This window comes from Mauremys mutica, chromosome 8 (assembly GCF_020497125.1).
Source record: "Mauremys mutica isolate MM-2020 ecotype Southern chromosome 8, ASM2049712v1, whole genome shotgun sequence".
Lineage (NCBI taxonomy): Eukaryota > Metazoa > Chordata > Testudines > Geoemydidae > Mauremys > Mauremys mutica.
The window spans coordinates 13,872,283-13,887,921 of record NC_059079.1 but is presented as its reverse complement, the minus strand read 5'-3'; the positions used below and the strand labels follow the sequence as shown (position 1 = coordinate 13,887,921).

At 45.2% G+C, this 15,639-nt stretch overlaps 1 protein-coding gene across 1 annotated transcript in view; it reads left to right on the top strand.

Annotated features, from left to right (window-relative positions):
• C8B (complement C8 beta chain) overlaps nucleotides 1–12,987 on the top strand; it is a 33,738-nt gene extending 20,751 nt beyond the window's left edge. The window contains exons 9-12 of the mRNA XM_045026548.1: nucleotides 555–718; nucleotides 4,944–5,097; nucleotides 6,251–6,319; nucleotides 9,912–12,987. Of these exons, the coding sequence (XP_044882483.1) occupies nucleotides 555–718; nucleotides 4,944–5,097; nucleotides 6,251–6,319; nucleotides 9,912–10,063 (539 nt within the window). The 3' untranslated portion in view covers nucleotides 10,064–12,987. The remainder of the gene's footprint in view (nucleotides 1–554; nucleotides 719–4,943; nucleotides 5,098–6,250; nucleotides 6,320–9,911) is intronic.
• The last annotated feature ends 2,652 nt before the right edge of the window (nucleotides 12,988–15,639 follow it).

Genomic DNA, 15,639 nt, shown 5'->3' with positions numbered 1-15,639 from the left:
TATGTTCTTTTGTTTATGTGAGAGCAATATATGCTCAATTTCAGACGTAAAATAGATCCGCACGCGGGAAACGGGCTTTGTTTTATGGAGTTTGATCTCACACCATTGACTTTAACAGAAGCAGGATCAAGCCCTTTACTCAAGGAAGAGGTGCTGCACCCTGCACTAGTTGCAGTTTCTGGTGCTTTTCAATGATAGCCCCATTAAGAGGAGGCTGATTTATTATTCTTTCCTTTGTGGCTAAGTGATCCCCTCTTTCTTTGAAAACCTATGAATGAATCTATTATTTGTTTGTTTTTTCATTTACAGTAATGTCAAATGAAAAACTATACGCCATATCTTGAAGTCCTCCCTCAGGCACCACTGCCTTTTAAGTCAGAGGGAGTGCCAGATATTTGGCTGTATATAAATAATTGTGACCAAGGTCGCTTTCCCGGTTTGTTTTGAAATGGATATGTAACTGGCAGAGTCTGCTTTGCCCCTAGCTTTTTATTCTATTCGTGATCCACTAAGAAATAGCAAAGCTGAGCTGGTTACTTTACCCCTGTTTGCAGACAGCATCGGGCAAAAGCAAGTTGTGGAAGATTTCATAGCCCTCGTTCGTGGAGGAGGGAGTGAGCATATCACGACACTTGCCTACAAAGATCTGCCGACTGCTCAGCTAATGCAGGAGTGGGGAGATGCAGTACAGTACAACCCTGAAATCATAAAGCTAAAGGTACTGTAAATAATACACCATAGAGCCTCAATTAGTCACATGCCATGGGGGATTTGGAATACATTCAGATAAGTGAGGTTTTGAATAATCAGGGAGATTTTCAGAGTAACTAATTGACCTGTTTTAGGTAACAAGGCATGTCAGATAATTGAAGTTTGAAGAATCTAGGCAGTGCTGTATTAGAAATATACCTGATTGCATTTAATATTAGAGTGTAATAAAATGACCTTCCTTTTTTCTGGATTACCCTTGCCTTCCATATTTACCTTGCAGTGTATAGTAGCAATTCTGTTTGGTTCCGAAAAGCAGAGAGTACCAAAAAGTCTGGCTGTTTGTCCAGGCTATCTAAAGCTCATTAATCTGTAAAACTAAGATAGGATCTCATGAGAATAGATTTTTACTAGGCTTTCCTGCTTCCAGCCTTGGCCAGGTCTTGAATGTATAGAGGAGCATGAAAGTGAAAAATAACAAGGGGGAAAAATGTCAATAGAGCCTCATAATTTTGAATGTCACAATTAGTTCATTTAATATTTGAGTGACTATTGTGAAGGCAGAAGAATATTCTTCTTAGGTATGGCTCTGCACTAGGGCTCTGCACTATGGCTCTGCACTTAGGTATGGCTCTGCACTAGGGCTCCGCCACGCCGCCTGCTGGGAGGGCTCTGCGCCTCTCCAGTCAGCTGGGAGGGAAGGACACAGGCTACCCTCAACTGCTAGAACAGGGCCTCCATGGACTGCTCTTCAATGGAAAATTGGGTTTTGGTTAAATAAATGTTTTTGGGGAAAGTGTCTGGTTTTCACAGAAAAAATATTTTTTGTCAAAAAACTGAACACAAATCCCAAAATGCATTCTAAAAAGTGAAAAATGTTGATTTGAAATCTCCTCCTCCCCCCCACACACCTCCTGGTGCCTCATAGGATCTGTAGGTGCCTCATATTCCTCTATAGGCCTGGTTCCCCTGGACAGACTACATCTCCCATGATGCACTGTAGCTACGGACTCTCCATGGTGCGCTGATGTCTCAGCAAGTGGGAAGACCATGGTGCATCATGGGCAAGGCTGACTCTGGCTTTTTTGCTGACCCCCCAGCCCTCAAAAAAAACCACCACCACCTGTGGGCCGCCGGAGTGGCAAAGCATACACACACGCACACACAAAACCCCTGCAGGGCGGCCGGAGCCGGGGTGCAGGGGGACTCCCTGTGCTGCAGACGTGTAGCAGAATGCGTGCCCGGTCTAGCGGGGGGTCAGAGAGAGAAGGGGGGCAGCCAGGGCTTCAGCGGGGCGCTTGCCCTGCAGCCCCGACCGCCACGCCGCCTGCTGGGAGGGCTCTGCGCCTCTCCAGTCAGCTGGGAGGGAAGGACACAGGCTACCCTCAACTGCTAGAACAGGGCCTCATCCTCCCTGATTGAACTAACCTCGTTATCTCTAGCTTGCTTCTTGCTTGCATATATAGACCTGCCCCTGGAAATGTCCACTACTTGCATCCGATGAAGTGGGTATTCACCCATGAAAGCTCATGCTCCCAAACTTCTGTTAGTCTATAAGGTGCCACAGGATTCTTTGCTGCTTTTACAGATCCAGACTAACACGGCTACCCCTCTGATACTTGACACCATTTAAAGAAAATTCTGAACACAAACTAAGGCTAGTTTTTTCTAACCCTTTAGATTCTAACCTGATATCAGTGACCAGATCAGCTAGTAGAAACCACAGATTGATATAATTTGCATTTGGCCTATTTAGCCTTTAATTTCCCTGCTAATATCCTAGAGGAGTATGAAGATCAAAAGCACTAGTAGTGTGTGACTAAACATGAGACCTAAAAATGCTTCGATAGGGAAAAAAATAAAGCAAAGCAGTTCATAAATCATCTACTAAAAGCACTTGGCAGGTCATTCTCAAGGCATTGCCTTATTTATATGATATGAATTCAAAAAATAAAAGGTGGATCAAAGATCATTGTTGAGAAATGGAGACACAGTGGCAGGAACAAGAAAGTACCTTTTTCCTTAAAATGCATTTGTCCTCTGAATGACATGACCCTGTACAAATGGTATTGTGGGGCTTCGTGTTTGCTGTGTCCTGAAGGCATGCATAGCAAATTTGCTCAGCTTACAATAACAGCTTTGGGCTGGATCCTCAGGTGACCCAAACTGAGGAACTGGTCCTTTTATTGTAACTCCCAACCATGCAAACTTAGCCTAGGAATCCTCAGACTTTATTCTTACTGGCTACTATGTTATCATCTGCCAAGAAGAATCTGTGGGGCAAATCTTACTCTCTGTTACACCTGGCTCTACTCTGTACCAAATTCTACCCTCAGCAACCCCATGATGTTCAGTCTGTGCCCTCACTTACACGTCTGCGTGCCCATTATAGTCATGGGGGTGCAGAAGTCCAAGTGATGGCAGTATTTGTCCTGGCAGCAGGAATTTAACATAATTATTCCGTTGAGGATGCACAAAATAGAGGGAAGTCCAGCTCTTTCTCCCAAAGCCTTAGCAGCTCTGCAGAGCTGATAGGAATACAATGGTGCTATATAACAGGTCAGTTCTTGCTGCCAAATACCTGAATCCTTGCCTAAGGAACTTCAGACTTAGATTACAATTACACACTACACACCACTTTTGGAGGCATGTAGCAGATGTTTCACTTCACTACACACTACAATGAAAAGCACACACTGTGTCCACACTGTAGTGTGTAACAACACTTCAGTGAAAGGCTCTGGCCAAAGTGAGGCAGCAGGAAAAGGCTTCAGCAGCTCCCCGTTTCCGGAGCCTTTCACTGAAGTGAGAAAAGGCTCTGGCAGTGGGGAGACTTTCCTTGTGGTGGGGAAGGGCTCCAGCAGCTGGGAGCTGACACAGCCTTTCCCACTGCTGGAATCTTTTCCAGGGAAAGGATCTAACAGCGGGGATGCACCTGGATTCTATACTGCTAAAAGCGGTAGTGCAGAAAGGGAGGTACAGCTTGGGTGAGTAGAGGACCATGTAGGGGATGTACTCGAGTACATACCCACACCTTTCAAGTGTGTCTTTACTGTCTTGAGTTGTGCCTCACCATCTACACTGCTATTTATACCCATGCAATTCACTAAACGCAGCTGAAAAAAGTGTAGAGAGGCACTCCGCATTTGAAGGTAATGGGAACATTTCTGTTGGCTTCGTAGAGTAATCGGGCTGTAAATACACTAGTGACTATGCTGCAATTAAAAAACAATCCATACAAGGGCAGCATATGAACATAGTCATTGTACTGTAGAAAAAATGCTTCCTGGTGGGTTTTTAGGAAGAGTCCTAAAGGTAGAGTTGCCACCTTTCTAATTGCTGGTAACCGGATCCCCGAGACCCTGCCCCTGCCCTGCCTCTTCCACCCCCAAGGCCCCACCCCTGCCCTGCCTTTTCCCCCAGGATCCCACCCACATTGCTCGCTCCTTTCCTCGTATGTCACTGGAACAGAAGTTGCTGCAGCCTAACAAGGAACCTGCCTGCAGGTAGGAGGCAGCCCTGGCTGAAGAGGGGTTGGATTGGGTTAATTACCCGGTACCTCCCCCTGCCCTGTGGTAACTGGACTTTTGGTGTCCGGTCCGTACGTCTGACTGGACATTGGCCAGTCCCTTTTTCAACCAGATTTACTGGACACCTGGCAACCCTAAAAGGCACCTGGACTCAGAAGACAAAAACCGGACTGACCAGGTAAAACGCAGACTGGTGGCAACCCTACCTAAAGGAGGAGCAAGAGACAAGTCAATATAAGTAGTGCTGGTTAAAATTTTTCAATTTTTAATTAATTTTCATAAAATTTCAAAATCAGAAAAATACATAGGAAAACTTTGGATGAAACTTTTGTGAAATTCCCTCCCAGTTTTCAGACGACTCTCTAGCTGGTCAAAATTTTGAATTGGGGGTTGTGGTGAGCAAATGAAAACATTTTCATTAAATTACTGTTCTCTTTTTTCCACCAGCCCTAAGCACAAGTTAACTGGAAAGCTGGAGCTGGTGGAGAGACTATTCTATTCCATGGATGACTAATATGTTCCCATTTTAGAAAGCTTTTATTGACATCTCCACAGACCACAAATCTCATAACATAGGGGGCTACATTTTATTCATAAGCTGAGGTCCCACCATAGCTTGCAGTGCGGGGCTGACCTTATAAAAACATCTTGACCTTTGGAATTAATACAATTGTTTCTTCCCCTCTTTCCTCCCTCCCCCTTTAGGCAGAACCCCTGTCTGAACTGGTGACTGCAACGGACTTTGCAAATGCAAATACACTAAGGGAAAATATGAAGCGTGCCCTAGTGGAGTTTCAGCTGGAGACCAGTTCCTGTCATTGTGCTCCATGCCATGGCAATGGAATTGCCTTTCTGAAAGGTAGAAACTCACATCTAATACTTCTCTAGTATAAACGAACAGAGGAGTTGTAGGTAGGAGGCTTAACTGGCTGGTAATCTGTGTTCATTCCTTTCTCCTATTCATCCTGGTTAACATTATAAAGAAAATATATTTAAAAAAAGAGTAATTTCATTCATAAATCTCCATTGTTTAGTAGCAGCCGCAGCAAATTAACACCATTTCAGCAAGCGTCTTTATCAGTTACATTTAAGAAACAGTTCCCACCTCAATTATTCATCAAAAGAAAAGTTCATGTCTTTAAGTCTCTTCCTTTGCTTTCAAGATCATTACCATCATCCTAATGTCTCAGCATTAATTAGTGTTGTGTTGTGAAGATGAAAAGCACCATATAAGTGCTAAGTACTGGTATCATCATCATCATCATCAGAGTTGTTCAGTATTGTATCCTTTCCTTCCCTTCATTTTTAATAGAAGCTACCCTCATTTAGAAGCTGACAATGATTTAAAAATGCTGGGGGAAAGTAATTAAATTGAATAAAAAACACATTTTCTAAATGGAGATATATGGTGTGTGGGTTTTGCTAATAAAAGAAGATATCTTTCAAGTACCTAATTCAAATTTGCATCTGCAAAAGTCCTGATGAGAATCTGGTTATCATCTAAATGTATCTAATGCAGAAATTATTGATTCAGGTACCAGCCAGTTTGCTTATAGCTCTTAACTGATCAGGGTGACCAGACAGCAAGTGTGAAAAATCGGGATGGGGGTGGGGGGGTAATAGGAGCCTATATAAGAAAAAGACCCAAAAATTGGGACTGTCCCTATAAAATCAGGACATCTGGTTACCCTATAACTGGTTCCTCTGGTGATTACACTTATTTAAATAGCTTATTAGCCCCTGAGTCCTGTTGTCATTCCATTTAGGATAATTTGCCATGAAATATGTTTTCAAATGACCATTGTCATTAATACCTAGACAATGAATTCTGGGATCAGGGCCCCATTCTGCTAGATGCTGCACATGCATGTAAAGAAAAGATGGTCTCTGCCCCAGAGAGGCAGCCTCTTCACCTGTCTATATATGGAAATGGGAGTCTATAGAGAAATGTTTTGTATAATAATATACTGTAGTGAACTGCAGTAATCCAGCTTTCACTGTTATCCTTCTAGAAACTCGCTGTGAATGTATATGTCCTATAGGATATCATGGTACTGCCTGTGAGATCACACAAAGAAAAGGTAAGAGGGATTAGAAAGATGATTAAAGAAATGTAGATCCCAAATTAAAGAGAGAAACAACCCTAAAAGGAGAGTTGAAATGGAATGGCCAGTCATAGGATCATATATGTAAGTTAGTTAGGTCTTTTTATGTGATCATTAAGAACTATGTGGCCTAGTGGCTAAAGCACAGGGCTGGGAATCAAGACAGTTAGGGGCTGGAGCATTTAAATCAAGATGAGTTTTGCCACTGACTTTAGTTTTGCTACACGTTCGCTGCCTACCCTTGTATTTAAACTATCTGCCTCTTCTTACTCATCTGTGAAATGGATCTAGCTATAGTATTCATTAATCCTTATCATGTCTGTAACTCCATCTGTTACTTACCCTAATATACACACACACACTCACACTATAGCTAGCTCCATTTCACAGATGAGTAAGCAGAGGCAGACAGGTTAAATCCAAGGCTAGGCCGTGAATGTGTGGCAGAACTGGGCACAGAATTTAGGATCTCATTCCTGCTCCCTGAAGTCAGTAGCAAAACTCATATTGACTTAAATGATCCAGGCCCAGGCTCTAAGTATCCTGATATATATAGATATAGATTTTAATCTTTCCTTATAAATCCATCCTTTTGGTCCTTTCCTCAGAAGTCTTGCCAATGTGACAATATATTTCTGTTGCTCTGGTGTCTAGAACTCAGTGCAATTTTATACATGATTTCACACCAAAGCCTTATTATTATTTCTGTGCTTTGAGGAGGAGTTGATTTTGAATATGCAGCTCAAACAAGCACTCATATCCCATTATAAACTCATAGCTAATTTGCAGTCCATTATGGGCCCTTGGTCTCCTCCAGCATCTCTGCTTCCCAAATTTCTCCTTTCCATGGAGTAAATGTCTCCCTTCCCAGGGGAACTCCCACCCGCTATCCCCACCTTGCCTCAGTCTTGGCTACTGCCAGTCACCACTTAGCCCCCGTTCACTGGGGCAGACTGCAGTGTATCAGCCACTCATCACAGGCAAGGGGGGTTTGGACCTGCTGCCTCTACCTTGCCTACCCGTGGGCTGCCTCCTGCAACCCAAGTGCCCCATTGGCCTTAGCCTAGGCCTGCAGCCTGGGGTTTTCCTAGGCCAGAGCTCCCCAGCTCCCTTGGCCTTTCCCCAGCCCTGCTCCACTCTAAAGTAGTTAAGCTCTCTGCAGCCAGGCCCTTCTCTCTCTGCATTGAGAGAGAGACTATCTCAGCTCCTAGCTTCACTGGCCTTTATAGGGCCAGCTGGACCCTGATTGGGGCGTGACCCCCAGCTGAGGCTGCTTCCCCCAATCAGCCCAGCTTTTCCCCTGCCACAGCCCTCTCCCAGGGCTGCTGTTAACCCTTTCAGGCCAGGAGCGGGTGACCACCCCACTACAGGGTCCCCTCAGGAGGCTGTTGCCCGGTCGCTGGAACCCTACGGGGGTCCCCTCAGGAAGCTGTTGCCCAGTCGCTGGAACCCTACGGGGGTCCCCTCAGGAGGCTGTTGCCTGGTCGCTGGAACCCTGCGGGGGTCCCCTCCGGAGGCTGTTGCCCCTCGCTGGAACCCTACGGGGGTCCTCTCAGGAGGCTGTTGCCCCTCGCTGGAACCCTACGGGGGTCCTCTCAGGAATCTGTTACCTCTCGCTGGAACCCTGCGGGGGTCCCCTCAGGAGGCTGTTGCCCGGTCGCTGGAACCCTACGGGGGTCCCCTCAGGAAGCTGTTGCCCAGTCGCTGGAACCCTACGGGGGTCCCCTCAGGAGGCTGTTGCCCAGTCGCTGGAACCCTACGGGGGTCCCCTCAGGAGGCTGTTGCCCGGTCGCTGGAACCCTACGGGGGTCCCCTCCAGAGGCTGTTGCCCCTCGCTGGAACCCTACGGGGGTCCTCTCAGGAGGCTGTTGCCCCTCGCTGGAACCCTACGGGGGTCCTCTCAGGAGGCTGTTGCCCCTCGCTGGAACCCTACGGGGGTCCCCTCAGGAGGCTGTTGCCCGGTCGCTGGAACCCTACGGGGGTCCCCTCCGGAGGCTGTTGCCCGGGGGTCCCCTCCGGAGGCTGTTGCCCCTCGCTGGAACCCTGCCACATCCTCCCCCCATGCTGGACTGCTCCCTCCCCCCAGCTCTGTGTCCTCCCCTGCAGGGGGCTGGCGTCTCTGCTCCCTCTCATCCCGCCCCACACGTTCCTCCTCACCACACCACACCACACCACACCACACCACACCTTTTTTGAGAAAAGTGGGCACTTGTCAAGTCAGCAAAAGCAAATGGGACAAATGCCTCCTTTTGGGGGGAAAAAAAAGTCCAGCTGGCCGGGACAGAGCTTAAAAAAGGGACTGTCCTGGCCAAAATGGGATGTTTGGTCCCCTAAGAAGAAAGCGGGTCTAGCAGGAAAAGTACCTGACAGAAGAGTGTAAGTTAAAGTAGGCCACCTGCTACTTCAGAGGTGGGCAAACTGCCTCGCGGGCCACATCCGGCTTGCGGGATCGTTCTCCCTGGCCCCTGAGCTCCTGGCCCCTCCCCTGCTGTTCCCCCTCCCCCGTAGCCTCAGCTCACTGCGCCACCAGTGCAATGCTCTGGGCGGTGGGGCTCTGAGCTCCTGGGGCAGCGCAGCTGCAGAGCCCAGCCTGACCCGGTGCTCTGTGCTGCGCGGTGCGTAGCTGGCTCCCGCCGGGTGGCATGGCTGCCTGTCATTGTGCAGCCATGCTATCAGCCACCGGTGCTCCAGGCATTGCAGTAAGGGGGCAGGGAGCGGGGGGATTGGATAGAGGGCAGGGGAGTTCGGGGGGTGGTCAGGGACCAGGGGTGTGGATAGGGGTCGGGACAGTCAGGGGGCGGGGAACAGGGGCGTTGAATGGGGGCAGGGGTTCCGGGTGCAGTCAGGGAGAAGGGGTGATTGGATGGGGCAGAGGTCCCGGGGGGGGGTGCAATCAGGAATAAGCAGAGGGGGTTGATGGTGTGGAGGTTCCAGGGGTGGTAAGGGGACAGGGAGCAGGGGGAGTGGATGGGGGAGGTCGGGGGGGCATCAGGGAACAGGAGGAGTTGGATGGGGCAAGAGTCCTGGGGGGCTGTCAGGGGCGAGAAGCAGGGGGGGTTGTAAAGGCGGGGGGGGATGGGCCACGCCTGCCTGTTTGGGGAGGCACAGCCTCCCCTAACCGGCCCTCCATACAATTTCTGAAACCCGATGCGGCCCTCAGGCCAAAACGTTTGCCCACCCCTGTGCTACTGAAATATAAACCTGCTAACACCTTTCTCTGGCTCCTCAGAATGTAAAGTGATCCCAGTTTATGTGCCCTTCAGCTTCCCCAGACTCCCTTAGTCTCAGCCAGAAGAGGTAAAATCGCTATATTTCAGCTAAAACTACCTTGTGTCTTTTCATTGTCCCAGTTGAATGAAAGGCAGAGTTTGAACAAGCACCATCAACAATGAATAGAGAATTAGCATCTTTAAATAATTGTCCAGTTTTAAAGGTCCAAGATATTCTTAGTAATGTGGATGAGGGGTATTTTGTTTGCATGTAAGTATGATTTGTGTGAGCTGGGAGCACCCCCTTGGAAAAGAACCCTCTGTTGTGACACCCTTTTCTTTCTTCACGGTTTCTCCAGATGTTGCTGTAGATGGAAACTGGGGTTGCTGGTCCAGCTCGTCTGCATGTTCTGGAGGACAACGGACGAGAAGAAGACAGTGTAATAATCCTGCCCCACAAAATGGTGGCAAGCCATGCACAGGGCCAGATGTTGAAACTATTAGGTGTTAAGGAAAATTACTAAAAATATATAAACTAAAATGACTACCACCTTGCAAAGTTAGTGGGAAGATAATTATAATTGACTTGATCAAGCCTCTTTATTCCTCTTTAAGGGCCTGATCCAATGCACACTGAAGTCAACAGTAAGATCTAGCAGGTATTGGAACAGGATTAATATTTTTAATATGAGTAATTCTGATTTGACATGCTGCACAATTGTCCTGCAGGATTAAGTGTCCTTGTTTGTTTTAATATTGTGGCTTTGCTATCGGCCTTTATTTCAATGGGCTAATCAAACAAAACTTTATTTCTTGCATTATGGTATACCTTGATTTTTTCTTGAGTTTTAATCTAATGTGTTCTCAGATTCCCCTGAGACAGGGAAAAGGGCATTTTATCTTGGATACACAGGAAAGCAGATGTGACTCCTCATAAGACAGCTGTGTCATGCTGAGCAAAATGCAGAAAATTAAAAACTAAATCCGCATCAGAGCAATAGCATCTAATGTGAAATGTGAGTCAGAGGTGGCGAAGCTAGCCCAGGTTCCCAATTTACTGGTTTTAACATAAATTGTTTATCCTATTAGAAATTGTCTTGAAGGAAAGAGAATTGAATTGAGTAGTACTCTCAAATACTCAAATACACCAAAGCAGCAAATACACTCTCAAATACATGCTAAACTGCGCAATAATTTGTACTCTTATTCATGTGTAGCCTTCGGCCTATTCACTGCCCCAGCATGAGGTTCTCCAAGATAGGGGAAATCTGCCTTATGACTTTTGACACAACTTTGGGAAACTGGGCCTGAGGCTCCACTGTGTGCTCTGCGTTGTGTGTCAGTGTGTATTCACCTCAGACCAGACCCACTCAGACAACCCACCAGGAACAAGAGGAAGACTTAATTCTGTAAAGAAAAACAGAACAGGATTACAGTCCAGCAGCTGCCTCCTCTCTGCTTACCTGCCTCATGCTCCCAGCTTCAGTCAGGGCTGAAACTTCCCGATGGGAGGGCAGAGGGTACATACTGGCAGAAACCGGGAAGGTCTCCCAAAATGCCACAGTCTGTAGCCCACAACTGGTAGTTCCCATGGCTGCTGCTAAAGCACCCAGGACCTTGGACTGCACATGGGATAAGCTTTCCATAGAACAAATACATTTAGAAGGAGGCTGGAGCAGAGTATCAAAAAGGTAATTAAAGAAATGAAAATCATGAATTTTGAAGTATGCAACACCATACCCCAGGATGAATCTCATGGATGTTGTGGCCAAACAGGAAGTAGTGTATGGAAAACGATGTCTCAGAATGAGGTCATAACGCAAGCCAATCAGCATTCTACTTTACATTCTCCAGAAATATCACTGTCTTGGGAACAGCTCTAGCAATGATAGCAAAACTAGCCTTCATTGTCACAGAGGTGGGCCAGTTGCTCCACTGGTTGGTCCCCCTGAACACCTCGGTGTTTCAGCATACCCAGTGCTAATCCAGCCAGTTCAAATATTTGAAATATGGAGAGGCCAGCAAACAAGCCATAGCAAAGAGAAACTAGCTATCTTCATGCATTTCTAATGTACCTATCATTGTTGCCCCGGGTTCTCAAGACTCTTATCAAATTCTGTGTGAAACGGGACAGAAACACTCAGCTCTGCCCTTGTTTTAGTCACTGACCTGAGCACTACTGCTCTGGTGGTTGCCTCCTACGCCTTTCTTGTATCTTCATTATTGGATGATGACCTTTGCAAAGACATTAGTCTGTAGGTGACCATGCTGTGTAATAACTATAGTCATGTCAGTGTTCCAGCAAAACTATGAATATGGCAACATATGCAAATATTTTATCTGCTTGCCTATTTGTTGTAAGTTTGTAGCATTTGCAAGGGCAAATGGTCTTTTGTCTGGTTTTCCAGTCCTTGCTACTTACTGTCCTTTCTAAATGACAGTCTCTTTATGCAATGCTGCTAAAAAGAACTCATGCTCGCTGACATTTTAAACAATGGAACATACATTTGATTTTAATCCTCATGCTGCCTACACAGTTACGGACTAGGTCTTTGTGACAGCGTTATGAAAGGAAAAACATGTTGCATATATAAAAGCAGAAAATGCTCTTCTCATAACGAGCTACATAATTGAGCTGCCAACCCAAAAACGCTTCCGTTTTTATGCTGTAATTGTTAACGCTTTTATGTGCTGGAAGTTTGCCAGGAGGCTCATTAGGGTCCCCATCAAAGAGGACACAGTCAAAGCGAAATATATTTAAAGGGATACCAGCATGGCTGTTAGACACAGAACCCTGATTAACCAACATTGTTGCATCTCACAGGTGTCTGTGCCACTTGCATGCAAACATGCAGTGCCGCACTTGAGTTCTCTCTGCTTCGAAACAGGGAGAGGATGGAAATTAACAAGGTATCCTGCTCTACAAGAGTATGTTCTGTTTTGTATTTCACCAGCTTTCCTGAGCATGATGATGAAGTAAGCAGCCAGATCAGAGGCTCACATGTACATCCACCAACTGCATTTGCAGTCCCAAACAAACTTTGTAACCTGACTTTGAAAGATCCACCAAGCAGATCGATATTTTATCAGTGTTTCAGGCCTAGGGTGAAAGGTAACACAAACATTTCAAAATCAGCAGGACACATTTTATTTAAGTACAATTTCTGTTGGAGATTCAATTTGGGGCCTGTAAGCCTGATAAATCTCCCTTAAAAGTCAGAACTTTATTTTGTCCTTGTGGTTTTTGAACTAACTTATGATTTATTATGGCTCAGGGTAATAAAAAATCACGATGCACAAGCTTTTATTGTTTCATTTAGCTACATATTAAATAATGCTACAGTTTTATTGATCGTTCTAATTTCTGTGGAAATTTGTATTAATATTTCACATATGAAGACATGAGAGAGCTACAGTAAAAAAAATCCAATTGTATACAGGGTGTTTGCATGCTCCTTCTTTATTCTACTTTTCTAGTCCTTTTCAGTGATGCTCATTCAGCATTTTGGCTAGATGGGCCTTTCACATCTCAGACATCCAGGGATCCAATCTAGAGTAAGTGACAATCATCTCTTCACTTTTGACTAGCTCTTAACAGTTCTGAGAAATGGGCTTCTCTGAGATCACAGTATTACTACATGCATCAAGATCTTATTTCCCAAAACAATATCCCCAGCAAACCACGTAGATGCTTCCTGGGGTAAATACCGAGGATCAGATTCTGACAAAAGTATCAGCACATCTCTGTGTTTACAGGCACAAGTTTGGCATGTGCAAACACTTAGGCCAGGTCTACACGGAAAAGTTAGGTTGATCCAGCTACATCGCTCAGGGGTATGAAAAATGCACACCCCAAGCGACATAGTTAAATAAATCTAACCCCTAGGGTAGACAGCAATGTTGACAAAAGAATTCTTCTGTTGACATAGCTACCACCTCTTAGAGAGGTGGATTCACTATGGTGATGGGAGAACCCCTCCTGTCGCTGTAGAGTGTTTACACTGAAACATCACTGCAGTGCTGCTGCAGTGTTTCCAGTGTGTCGCTGTAGCTATTTAAGTGTAGACGTAGCCCTTATACTTTATCCAAATGGCAGTGACACTTGGTCACTAGTTAACTGGGAGTCTAACCCCCAGTTTATACATGAAATCGTCCTTTGCTCATGGCTAATACAGGTTATTTTCTTGTGCAAAAATTCTGAATGCAAATGTGCCAGTTACTTTTATAAATATGGCTGTCAGTGTAGAGGATACCTCTAAAATGTTCTGCTTTTCCCTCAAAGGCCATCACGCTGGTCTATCTTTTTAGTTGTGGCTTCTTCTGAATCCTATAAATGCTGTTTCTCAATCTACTAAAGGGGGGTGGCTAATCAATTATGTGAGCCACATTTCATCTTTCCAGGGCAAAGCCTATTTGATACTCCCAGCCCCTAACAGGTTGGTGAACAAGCGAATCAACTTGGTGATCAATTTACACCCCTCAGTCTACCTTTTTCTTGCCAGGTAATACTACACACTCTTCTTTTATAACAATTAGCTATACAGAAAAACTTCACATATCTTCTCCCATACTGGTGCAGCTGTGGCCTGCATGTCTTACCACAAGACTGGGGGCTTGGAATCCCAGCTTGGTAGCCTTGGTCAGCGTCACCTGTGTCAAATGGATATAATTATACTTCAACTTCCCGCGGGATATTTAGTTGTAAATAAGCATAACTTTGATTTTCTTAATCTAAGTACAAATAAGATTGAATTTCTGTCTAGCAGCCAATATTCTCAAGTATTCACGGAAAGACATGTTTGTTGTCTCTGCAGAGGGGCCACATATTAAGAGGGAACATTGGTGAGGTAAAGAATGGCCATCAACACACTACCCTTCCAATTCTGCCCTTCAAAGCTGCATTAAAAATCAGTTCCTCCCCAAAGCCTCCTTTCTCCAAGCACTTTTCAGAATTAATAAAGCTCCATGACACCTCTGTGCCATAGATAGGTGTTACTTCACGCAGTTTACAGATAGAATAACAGAGGCACAAAGAGGTTAAGTGACTTGCCGCAAATCTATGCAGAGTAGGGAATAGGACCTAGATTCCAGGCTCCAAATCCTGGATATAGTGTTTAAAAAAAACCCAAAAACTAAATAAAGCAAAGTAAGAAAGAAAATGAGAGTGGAAAAGGGGAAGAGGTTGGCAGGAAAGAGAAGGAGACATAATACTATAACCACTAAAACATTCCACCTCTTGGTAGGTGCCCAGTAGAATTGCAATAATTTGACCAAGTTACACCACCACATTTGCCTTCCTTCTTTATCTCCTGGTATAGTTATGTTTTAACTTTTCCGACTTTGAGAAATCAATGGAAATAAATGACACCACTTCATCATTCATGATGATGATGATGCAGCATTTGTAAAATAGGGATCATGACCCCATTGTGCTAGGCACTTTCCAAACACACAAGACTGCTCTCCCCAAAGAATCTGGAATCTAGGGGATTTTTTTGATGTGTCATTTGCTTATGTACATTCGTGTTGCACGGTTTACCGAAAGGAAAGGCAGTAATTTTAGAGCAAATATTGCTAGGGATTCTTGTTGCTGTGAAAACCGAGCCTCAAAGGGAATCAGAGAGTCAGGTAGTCAGCCTAACATTGACCTGTAGGAAGAAAACAGTTCTCTGTCTGAAGCTCTGCCATTATCTGCTGTTCTGTATGCCAGTTATCTTGGGTCTGCACCTTGCAACCTAAGGTGTACTGTCATCAATCATTTGCTGTTGTCTGTTGTGTTCTGGTTCCTTGCTGCCCTCCCTTTGTTAATAAACTTGTTTGCTTATATGCATAAAATGATCAGATCTTGAGACTGTTTATTCTCAGCATCATCCATCCAGCATGTAACTATAAGAGAAATAAACAAGGTCTCTGAGGAGATATCCCTGAAGAAATATATAGGATAAATAGCTGCATCAAATATATATCCGTGTGCAGGAGGGTAGAATTCATTCATTAAAAGCAGGATGGAATGCTATTTTAATGTACCTTATAAGATTTTAGTTTAGGTAAGAAACCTACTCTTTTCCTCTTCTGGTGCAACTTGCA